This window comes from Cebus imitator, unplaced genomic scaffold (assembly GCF_001604975.1).
Source record: "Cebus imitator isolate Cc_AM_T3 unplaced genomic scaffold, Cebus_imitator-1.0 Scaffold36, whole genome shotgun sequence".
NCBI classification, from domain to species: domain Eukaryota; kingdom Metazoa; phylum Chordata; class Mammalia; order Primates; family Cebidae; genus Cebus; species Cebus imitator.
The window spans coordinates 5,058,837-5,069,323 of NW_016107351.1; the positions used below are offsets into that span (position 1 = coordinate 5,058,837).

At 56.9% G+C, this 10,487-nt stretch overlaps 2 protein-coding genes across 4 annotated transcripts in view; both read right to left on the reverse strand.

Moving 5' to 3' along the window:
- Positions 1–2,273, reverse strand: part of SYNGR2 (synaptogyrin 2) — a 14,776-nt gene extending 12,503 nt beyond the window's left edge. For all 3 annotated transcript variants that reach the window (XM_017525003.2, XM_017525004.2, XM_017525002.2), the window contains exon 1: positions 2,110–2,273. In XM_017525003.2, the coding sequence (XP_017380492.1) occupies positions 2,110–2,208 (99 nt within the window). In that variant the 5' untranslated portion in view covers positions 2,209–2,273. The remainder of the gene's footprint in view (positions 1–2,109) is intronic.
- Positions 2,274–4,141: 1,868 nt separating this feature from the next.
- Positions 4,142–10,487, reverse strand: part of CUNH17orf99 (chromosome unknown C17orf99 homolog) — an 18,927-nt gene continuing 12,581 nt past the window's right edge. Inside the window, 5 exon segments of the mRNA XM_037737220.1 lie at positions 4,142–4,365; positions 4,367–4,426; positions 4,428–4,467; positions 6,268–6,537; positions 9,896–10,195. Coding sequence (XP_037593148.1) covers positions 4,314–4,365; positions 4,367–4,426; positions 4,428–4,467; positions 6,268–6,537; positions 9,896–10,195 — 722 coding nt within the window. The 3' untranslated portion in view covers positions 4,142–4,313.

The window sequence follows — 10,487 nt, forward strand, 5'->3', positions numbered from 1 at the left end:
GAGATGGAGTTTCACTCTTGTTGCCCAGTTTGGAGTGCAATGGCGTGATCTCGGCTCACTGCAACCTCTGTCTCCTAGGTTCAAGCGATGCTCCTGCCTCAGCCTCCCAAGTAGCTGGGAGTACAGCCATGTGCCATCATGCCCAGCTAATTTTGTATTTTTGGTAAAGACGGTGTTTCACCATGTTGGTCAGGCTGGTCTTGAACTCCTGACCTCAGGTGATCTGCCTGCCTTGGCCTCCCAAAGTGCTAGGATTACAGGTGTGAACCACTGCGCCCAGCCATAATTTTTGTATTTTTGGTAGAGACAGGGTTTCACCATGCTGGCCAGACTGGTCTCCAACTCTTGACCTCAGGTGATTTGCCCACCTCGCCTCCCAAAGTGTTGGAAATACAGACATAAGCCACTTCACCCGGCCTGCTGTACCCTTTTGGAGGCTGGCATCTCAGCCCCTCCGTACTTATGGAGGTGAGCTGATGAGTAAAGTGCTTCCTGGGACACCCGGAGATCAGACTCTCCCGGCACCAGGAGCCTGTCCCTGTAAATCCTGGATGGGGGAGGGGTGGGGAATGGGCAGGGACCTAGACTGGGGCAGCTCCTGCTCCAGCTGCCTCCCTGCAGGACTCATCCTGCTTAGGTACCTGATGGATGAAGGGAAGTCCTTCCACCCCTAGCCCAACCTCACCTTGAAAGAGGTTTAAACAAGACAGGCCACCAAGCCACAGAGTCTCAGCCAGCCCCCAACACCTTCGGCCCAAGTCACTTCTACAGCGCCCAGCCTCTGCCGGAACACCCTGGTGAAGGTAGGGAAGCCCTCTTGGGAAGGCCATGCCAGTGCCCTGTGTCTACACCTCCTGGAACCCCCTCTAATCCCTTCCTGGTTCAGCCCGGACAGCTGTCTCCACACAAGGACTTCCAGTCTCTGTGGCACCCTGGTCCCTCCTGGTTGAGAGAGCCCAGTCTGTCTCCCATCCCACAGAGGGTCCTGGGTGCACAAGGCACTCCAAGGGGCCTGACTCAGGCCTGTGGATACAGCTCTGAACTCAGGCCCCTGGAGAACCCAGGGTGAGTGTAGGGGGCTCCAGCCCCTTGGGAAGAGCCCCATGCCGCCTCCCTAGACTTCAAGGGCACCACCCATGCCTGCTCCACCTCAGCAGGTGTGCGACAGGTCTGTGGGCATCAGGCTCCCTCTGGGATGGCCCCAGGCCTCTCCCCTGCCAGTCCTCCCCAGCCATCCCAGGGAGCTCTCCATAGGGCTCTGGAGCTGGCAGTCACAGGCCCCGCCCCCAGCTGGAGACGAAGCCAGACCTCCGGGATGCTGGGAGCAGGGTGCCCATCCAGGACTCCTGGCACTGCCATCCCGACCCACTGGGCACCTGATTCTTGGGCACAGCCCAGGACAGAGGCGGTCAGACCCCACAGCCTGGCTGGGAGGGTGTGTGGGCGCCCTGGGAGGCCTCAGAAGCTCCAGTCCCAGGCATGGTCTGGGTACAGCAGGCCCGCCTGTCTGCCCCTCACGACACCTCCTCCCGCTGTCAGCGCTAGCTATCCAAAAACAGGCCCCCCAAAACCTGGTTTTGGAGGTATTTCCCAGCTTATAAGGAGGAGGTACATCTTGGGGGTCCCTCAACTTCGGGTGGGAGGGAGAAGCTGCCTGCTCCCAGTGGGAAGCAGACCCTGTTTCAGGGCGTGGGGTCACCCCCTGCCCCCTCCCTCACCCACGTGGCTTCGGAAAGCCCCATGCTGGTGAACTCCCCAAGCTGGAAGTCGGGGCGTGCGGGGCCACCTGTCCTGGAGCTGCCCCCAAGCTCCTCCCACTGCCAGCGGGGCAAGGGCCCGCTCCCTGCGGAGCCTCGGGGCACCCCGCGTCGGGGCGCGGGGCTGGGGGTGGAGTGGGTGGCGGGCCCCACGACCCGGAGGGGACAGCGGGACCGACTGTGGAGGGCGAGAAGGCGGGGCTCGGGACGCTGGACTCCGGCCCCCCCCCGCCGCCAGGCCCGGGACGCGGCCGCCGCCACCTGTCGCGCTCGTGGGCTCGGGGCCCTGCCTGGCCTGGCGGCGGGGCGGGGGGGTCCCTGGGGCGCCCCGGCCCTCTCTCCCCGGGCTTACCAGGCACACGGCGCGCGTCACCACCTGCGGCTGCGTCAGGAAGCGCCGCAGGTCGAAGGAGCCGCCCGCCTTGGCCGCGCCGTAGGCCCCGCTCTCCATGTCGCCGTCGCCGCTGCCGCCGCCGCCGCGGAACGCCGAGAAACCTGCCGGCGCCGCGCCCCGCCCCGCCCTCCGGGGGCGTGGCCAGGCGCCGCCAGGGACCGAGGGCAAAGTGCGGCCCTCACGAGCAACGAGCGGGCCTCGGGACTGCGCTTCTAGCGGCCGGGAGGGGCTCTGGCCGCGGAGCACCTGTGTCCACCCCACCTCCGGGTCGGGGGTCTCCTCCCCCGGCTACGCCGGCCGCCGCACAACCAGAAAGAGTACCCCAGGAAGAGGGACGGACGGAGGACCGCTCACCCTCTTTGCCCCTGCCCTCCCGCCGCCTCCTCCAGGAAGCCCACCACCTTCCAAGAACCCACCCAGGCTCATAAGCACCCCCTCCCCCATCCCACTGAAAAACCCAGGCCACACCCTGGAGACCCCTTCCTGCCTGGCCTGCCACTCTTTCCTCCTCTCTGGGGCTGAACCTATGGCGGGGTCAAAGACCCCGTCCCCATTCCTCCTGGTCTGGGCGGAGCCCCAAGGCTGTGAAGGGCCGTGCGGCTTCACACCTAAGATGGTGTGCAAGGCCGGGCGCCCTGGCTCACGCCTGTATTCGCAGCACTTTGGGAGGCTGAGGCGGGTGGATCACCTGAGGTCAGGAGTTCGAGACTGGGTAATATGGCGAAACCCTGTCTCTACTAAAAATACAAAAAAAATTAGCTGGGCGTGGTGGCGCATGTCTGTAATCCCAGAGTAGCTGGGATTACAGACAGGTAATACAGCCTGCGCGACAGAGGAGACTTTGTCTCAAAAAACAAAAACAAAAGTCAGCGGGTGTGGTGGCAGCTACTAATCCCAGCTACTCCAGAGGCTGAGGTGGGAGAATCGCCTGAGCCCAGGAGGCAGAGGTTGCACCCACTGCACCCCAGCATGGGTGACAGAGTAAGACCCTGTATCAAAAAAAAAAAAAAAGAGGGCAGCGTGCAAACCAAAAGGAAGTTTTCAGGGCGATGGGCCGGGAGCAAAGTTTAATCCAGTTCCAGCCCCCTCTTGCTTCCATCTGTCTCCACCTCCATCCCAAGAAAAACCGGTACAGAGGGTCCAGTGCAGGGAAGGCTGGGGCAGGCTCTGCGTGTTGGAGTGGGAGTGGAGACTGTAGAGACAGGTGTGGGGTCACAGGCTGACTGAGCCCGGAAGAATTCCAGACCCCCCTTGTTAGTTGCAGGTGCAGATTAACAAGAGCAGGTGTGCCAGGTTGAGGCTCAGAGTCCACCCAGGTGAGCTGGACCACGGGAGAGTTGAACCAGACTTCTGGGCCACGAGGAGGTGGGGTGCCCCTCCAGGGAAGAGGGGAGCAGGCATGTGGGGGGCTGGGCCTTTTCCCAGTGTGTCAGTGTCTCTCTCCCCACACCTGCAGAGATGTGGCAGCACCTCAGTGGCGAAGACAGGGCCACACAGACCACCCCCTTTCTGTGATCCTCCTCAAGCCCTCACACCAACGCTGTCCACATTTGCTGAAGGCCACCAGGGGTCCAAGAATCCCAGCTGGCAGGCTCTTTTCTTTTCTTTTTTTCTTTTCTTCTTTTTTTGAGACAGAGTCTAGCTCTGTTGCCCAGGCTGGAGTGCAGTGGTGCTGGGCTCACTGCAACCTCCGCCTCCTGGGTTCAAGCAATTCTCCTGCCTCAGCCTCCTGAGTAGCTGGGATTACAGGCCCGTGCCCCCATGTCCAGCTAATTTTTGTATTTCTAGTAGAGATGGGGTTTCACTGTGTTGGCCAGGCTGGTCTCGAACTCCTGACCTTTTGATCTGCCCGTCTTGGTCTCCCAAAGTGTTGGGATTACAAGCGTGAGCCACTGTGCCGGGCCTCTTTTTTCTTTTTTTAAAATAAATGTTCTTTTGTTCATTTAAGGTAGACAACCTGACATTACGGAATTTATATAGACAGCACAAAGATTCCGATAGTGAAGCACATTAACATATCCACCACCTCTTATAGTTACCCATTTTTTTGTTTTTGTGGCAAGAGCCACTAAAACACACTCATTTCGCATGAATTCGAAATCCAGACGGTACATTCTGATGGTCCACGGTCCTGTCGTGCTTGGCTCTCTGGACAGCTCATTCTATATGGCTGCTGCTTTGTGTCCTCTGACCTCCCCATTCCCTACCCTGAAAACCCTCCAGGCTCCCCTTCAGACGGTGGGTGCTCCTGCAGGGCAGCAAGGCAAGGATGGGCACTCCAGAGGCCTTGGCAGTCCTGCATCTTCTGGTCACGACCTTGATGACAAAGCAGTAAAGACTTAGCTCAGGCAGGCTCACCTCCCAGCCATCCCCTCCCGAGGCCTCTGGGAGTGTTTGTTTTGAGTGGAGTTTCACTCTTTTTGCCCAGGCCGAGATCGTGCGATCTCAGCTCACTGCAACCTCTGCCTGCTGGGTTCAAGCACTTCTCCTGCCTCAGTCTCCCGAGTAGCTGGGATTACAGGCACATGCCACCACGCTTGGCTAATTTTGTATTTTTAGTAGAGACGGGGTTTTACCATGTTGGCCAGGCTGGTCTTGAACTCCTGACCTCAGGTGATCCGCCTGCCTGAACCTCCCAAAGTACTAGGATTACAGGCGTGAGTCACTGTGCCTGGCCTGCCTCTGGGAGTTTTATGGTGCTAGGCACATTAGTGCCCCAGCATGAGAGGCATGAGGCTTACTCACCCCACTAAATTAAGGCTGTATACCATTTTACAGAAGGAAAAACCGAGGCTTAGTGAGACAGGGTTCACCCATCAGTCTGGCTCCTGGTAAGAACAGACTTGGCAGGAAGGGACCCAGAAGTGAGACAGGAGAGTGACAAGGACAGATTCTTGGCAGAGCCACGGAAGGGGCTGGCCACAAGCAGAGGATGAGAACCAAGACACAGCTCCAAACAAAGAAGTGACTTCACAGAGGCAGGGCTGGCCACCACCAAGGCCAGACCTGCGGGGGACACAGGCCTGCGGTGCCTGTGCTCAGACACCACAAAGGCCCCGGTCACCTTACACGTCAGTACAGCCATGGCCTTGGAGAGGGGACCCTAGGAGGCTGGACCCCAGCCTCTTGCCTCTACCCGGGAAAGATTGCACAATGTGGCTCTCACAGAAGGCAGGAGCTCCTGGTCCACCTCGCTCTCCTGGAGGCATCAATCCCGTATTCCTGCTCAGACCCCATAAAAAACTTAGGTGAGGCCGGGCATGGTGGCTCACAGCACTTTGGGAGGCAGATCACCTGAGCTCAGGAGTTCAAGACCAGCCTGGCCAATATGGGGAAACCCCATCTCTACTAAAAATATAAAAATTAGCCGGGTATGGTAGTGTACACATGTAATTCCAGCTACTTGGAAGGTTGAAGCATGAGAATTGCTTGAACTTGGGAGGCGGAGGTTGCAGTGAGCCAGATTATGCCACTGCACTCTAGCCTGGGTGATGGAGTGAGACTCTGTCTCAAAAAACAAAAAAGAACTTAGGAGAGTGTCCCTCTCAAGGGGCCAGCGGACTCCGTTACGGGGCAGCTGGGAGCACTGGCCAGGGTCTGATAATGCCTTGAATGGGCAAGCCTCAGCAGGCACGTGACTCACAGTATGCCTTCATAAAGGTCTTTGAGTCGTGTGTAAGCGGTGACAGTCCTTCTTTGCCCTGGCCACAGCCTTGCCCTGCAAGCCCACCGCCTTAGCTCCCCAGCCAGGGCCCGGCTGGACCTCTCAGGCCATCAGCAGTCCTCCCTCCTCCCTGTGCCCAGCACCCATTCCCTACCTGGTCCACAAGGTCCAGCCCAGCATCCCGGACGTGACAGCCGCAATGGAAGCAAGGCTGCCAGCCAGCACGATGGCAGCTGCCTCGGGCAACTCTCCTGGGCAGGGGGTGGAGGCAGCTGGGTTGGGCGTGCTTTAGGCAGGGGCCAGGGTGGGCATGGTTGCCTTCTGTGCCCTCTCTGCTCTTGGCAGTGTCAGGTAGAGCTGTCCCACCTCCCACCGACCTGCCTCTTGGACACTAGCACCCTTGCAGCACAGAAGCACCAGCTGCCCCTCTGGAAATCCAAGGGCTGTCTCACCTGGGGGCACCAGCGTGAGGGCGCTGTGCTGGACACTGATGTTGTTTTCAGCCTGGCACTGGAACCAGTCTGATGTCTGGCTCGGTAGGAAGGAGAAATTGGCAGGCTCCCCGTGGCGTGGTCTCTGCCGCAGGTGGACCTGTCCATCCTTCCCGACCAGGCTGTAGGTGATGGGTGGGCTGCCCGAGGACACCTGGCACGACACCTCCACCCTGGGGCCTGACCCTCTGTCCCACAGAGCGAAGTTGGCCCGCAGCTCAGACAGTGGCTCTGGCAGGGTGGGAGAAGGCAGCACAGGCATGTCTGGGCGGTATGAACTCCCCAGTAAGTTCTTTGCATTACCAAATACCTAATGAGCTTAGGGGAGACTGCGGCCTCCTCCAGGCTGCCTTCCAAAGTTTGCCCTCCACCTTGTTTCTGGGCTGCTGCTTTACCTGCCTTGTGTACCACAAAATTTCACATTTGGTTTTATCTTATTTTATTTTATTTTGAGACAGGGTCTTGCTCTGTCACCCAGACTGGAGTGCAATGGCACGATCTAGGCTCACTGCAACATCAGCTTCCCTGGCTCAAGCAATTCTGCCATCTCAGCCTCCCGAGTAGCTAGGACTACAGGCGCGCACCACCGCATCCAGCTAATCTTTGCAATTTTTGTAGAGATGGGGTTTCACCATGTTGGCCAGGCTGGTCTTGAGCTCCTGGGCTCAAGCTATCTTTTGCCTCAGCCTCCCAAAGTGCCGGGATTACAGGCGTGAGCCACCACGCCCAGCCTGGTTTATTCTTGTGTAGCACCAGACTTAGCAAATAAAAATACAGTTAAATTTTAATTTCAGATAAACAATGAGTAATTTTTTACTGTACATGTCTTACGTAAAGTTTATCTTGTCACTATTCATTCAGTCTTTTCTTTTTTTTTTTTTTTTTTAGACGGAGTTTCACTCATGTTACCCAGGCTGGAGTGCAATGGCACGATCTCGGCTTACCGCAACCTCCGCCTCCTGGGTTCAGGCAGTTCTCCTGCCTCAACCTCCTGAGTAGCTGGGATTACAGGCACGCGCCACCATGCCCAGCTAATTTTTTGTATTTTTAGTAGAGGCGGGGTTTCACCGTGTTGACCAGGATGTTCTTGATCTCTTGACCTCGTGATCCACCCGCCTCTCGGCCTCCCAAAGTGCTGGGATTACAGGCTTGAGCCACCGCGCCTGGCTTTTTTTCTTTTTTGAGACAGAGTCTCGCTCTGTGGCCTGGGCTGGAGTGCAGTGGCGCCGTCTCGGCTCACTGCAACCTCTGGTTCCAGGGTTTGAGTGATTCTCCTGCCTCAGCCTCCTGAGTAGCTGAGATTACAGGCACCCACCACCATTACCAGATAATTTCTTGTGTTTTTAGTAGCGATGGGGTTTCACCATGTTGGCCAGGCTGGTCTCAAACTCCTGGCCTCATGATTCACTCACCTCAGCCACCCAAAGTGCTGGGATTATGGGCGTGAGCCACCGCGCCCGGCCTCAGTCATCTTCTTTACCGAAAGGCAAGTACTTCAGGACATGAACTGTCATGAAGATTCTAGAATCCCCCAGGCCTTGAGCCTAATGCTCTAGATATTCTTACTGATTAGTAATAAACTCCACCCTTGCCACCTACTAAAAGGCTTCCATTTAATAGGTCTTCTGGCCGGGCGCGGTGGCTCAAGCCTGTAATCCCAGCACTTTGGGAGGCCGAGGCAGGTGGATCACGAGGTCAAGAGATCGAGACCATCCTGGTCAACTGGTGAAACCCCGTCTGTACTAAAAATACAAAAAAATTAGCTGGGCATGGTGGTGCGTGCCTGTAATCCCAGCTACTCAGGAGGCTGAGGCAGGAGAATTGCCTGAACCCAGGAGGCGGAGGTTGCGGTGAGCCGAGATCGCGCCATTGCACTCCAGCCTGGGTAACAAGAGCGAAACTCCGTCTCAAAAAAAAAAAAAAAATAGGTCTTCTGGAGCAGGGCCTATTATTAGTATTATTTTAGAAATAGCGTGTCTTGTTGCCTGGGCTAGAGAGCAATGGTGTGATCACCGCTCACCACAGCCTCCAACTCCTGGGCTCAAATGATCCACCTCAGCCTCCCAAGTAGCTATTACCACAGGCATAAGCCACCACACCCAACTAATTTTTTAAAAAAATAGCTGTAGGCCAGGTGTGGTGGCTCACGCCTGTAATCCCAGCACTTTAGAAGCCTGAGGCGGGTGGGTCACTTGAGGTCAGGAGTTTGAGAACGGCCTGGCCAACATGGTGAAACCCTGTCTCTACTAAAAATACAAAGATTAGCCAGGCATGGAGGCAGGGGCCTGTTATCCCAGCTGCTCGGGAGGCTGAGGCAGGAGAATCGCATGAACCCAGGTTGCAGTGAGCTAAGATCGCACCACTGCACTCCAGCCTGGGTGACAGAGCAAGGCACCGTCTAAAAAAAAGAAAAAATAAGTTTTGTAGACATCAAGTCTTACTCTGTTGTCCAGGCTGTTCTCAAACTACCCCCTTGGTCTCCCAAAGTGCTGGGAATATAGGTGTGAGCCACCTCACCGGCCTCTGTTACTATTTTCCTTTTGCAGATAAAGCAGTTGAAGCTCAGAGGTCCAATGACTTGCCCAAGATCCCAGGCAGTAAGTGTAGGGATTTGAACCCCGGACCCGTTGGATTGCAGACCCTGGGCTCATCTCCCCTAGGCTGTCTTTTCCTGGTGTTCTGAGGGTGTGGGGCAAACAATGAATAGGGAGCTTCCTCATCCCACCCTAGGTCTGGCAACTTCCGGGTTCCCATACCTCATGGCTCCCACCAAGAAGGTTACCTGACTGACGATCAAGATGGAAACAGGAAGAAGGCAGGGTCTGGGTGGGTTTGAAAGCACCTTGTCCACTTGCCAGCCACGTGGCCTGGGGCGACTTTCCTAACTTGCCCGAGTTTTAGCTTTCATAGCTACAGACCCAGAGTCCCAGACCTCACCCTGACACTGCAGTGAAGAGCAAGTGAAGTAATGCACAAAACGTGCCTAACTTTTTTCTTTTCTTTTTTTTTTCTTGGAGACAGAGTCTTGCTCTGTCACTCAGGCTGGAGTGCAGTGGTGCGATCTCAGCTCACTGCAACCTCCGCCTCCTGTGTTCAAGCAATTCTCCTGCCTCAGCCTCCGAGTAGCTGGGACTAGAGGTGCACCCCACTACGCCTGGCTCATCTTTGTATTTTTAGTAGAGAGGGGGTTTTCCCGTGTTGCCCAGGCTGGTCTCAAGCCATCAGCCCACCTTGGACTTCCACAGTGCTGAGACTCGTGCCCAGCCAAACGTGCCTAGTTTATCACCTTGAGATTCAGCTGACAACTGGGGTCCAGTCATTTCTGCCATCCGTTGGGCTCTTTCCCACTGTGCCCTCAGGCCCCTGCCAGGAGACTGTGCCCTGATAGTCCCCAGCCAGGGACAGCAAGCCCTGAGAAAAGGCCCGAAGGAGCTGAGAGTGGCCTTGGAGGTGGCAGCCTGTCCTCGTCCACATCCTCACACCCCGGCTCTTTCTATCCCCAGCAAAGTTCAGAATTCCCACTCCCGGGGCTCCCCGCTGATCTGCACCTCACCTGCCCCCTCAGCCCCGTGCCCCCCACCACACTCACTGGACCACAGTTCCCAGTACATCTGCAGCCTGGCACTGTCCACGTGGGCACCCGAGGTGGAGGCCGCCCGGCAGAAGTAGGTGAGCAGGTCTGGACTGGACTTGAGTGTGATGTTGAGGCTGAAGGAGGTTGGCTCGTGGGTCTTCACCACCTTCTCGGCCACCTTAATGTTCTTGGTTCCACAGAGGGAGTAGGTGACAGGCGGCGGCGCCTGCGGTGCATGGCAGGTTATGAGCACCCGGCGGCTTTTGGGGAAAACCTCCAGGACTTCATAGGCAATGGAGACCTCAGGGGTGATTTCTGGGAGATGAAAAGATCCGAGGAGGAAGAAATAAACCGACATTGATCCAGCACTTTAAGAAGATACTGGTGGGGGCCGGGCGCGGTGGCTCAAGCCTGTAATCCCAGCACTTTGGGAGGCCGAGGCGGGTGGATCACGAGGTCAAGAGATCGAGACCATCCTGGTCAACATGGTGAAACCCCTTCTCTACTAAAAATACAAAAAATTAGCTGGGCATGGTGGCGCATGCCTGTAATCCCAGCTACTCAGGAGGCTGAGGCAGGAGAATTGCCTGAACCCAGGAGGCGGAGG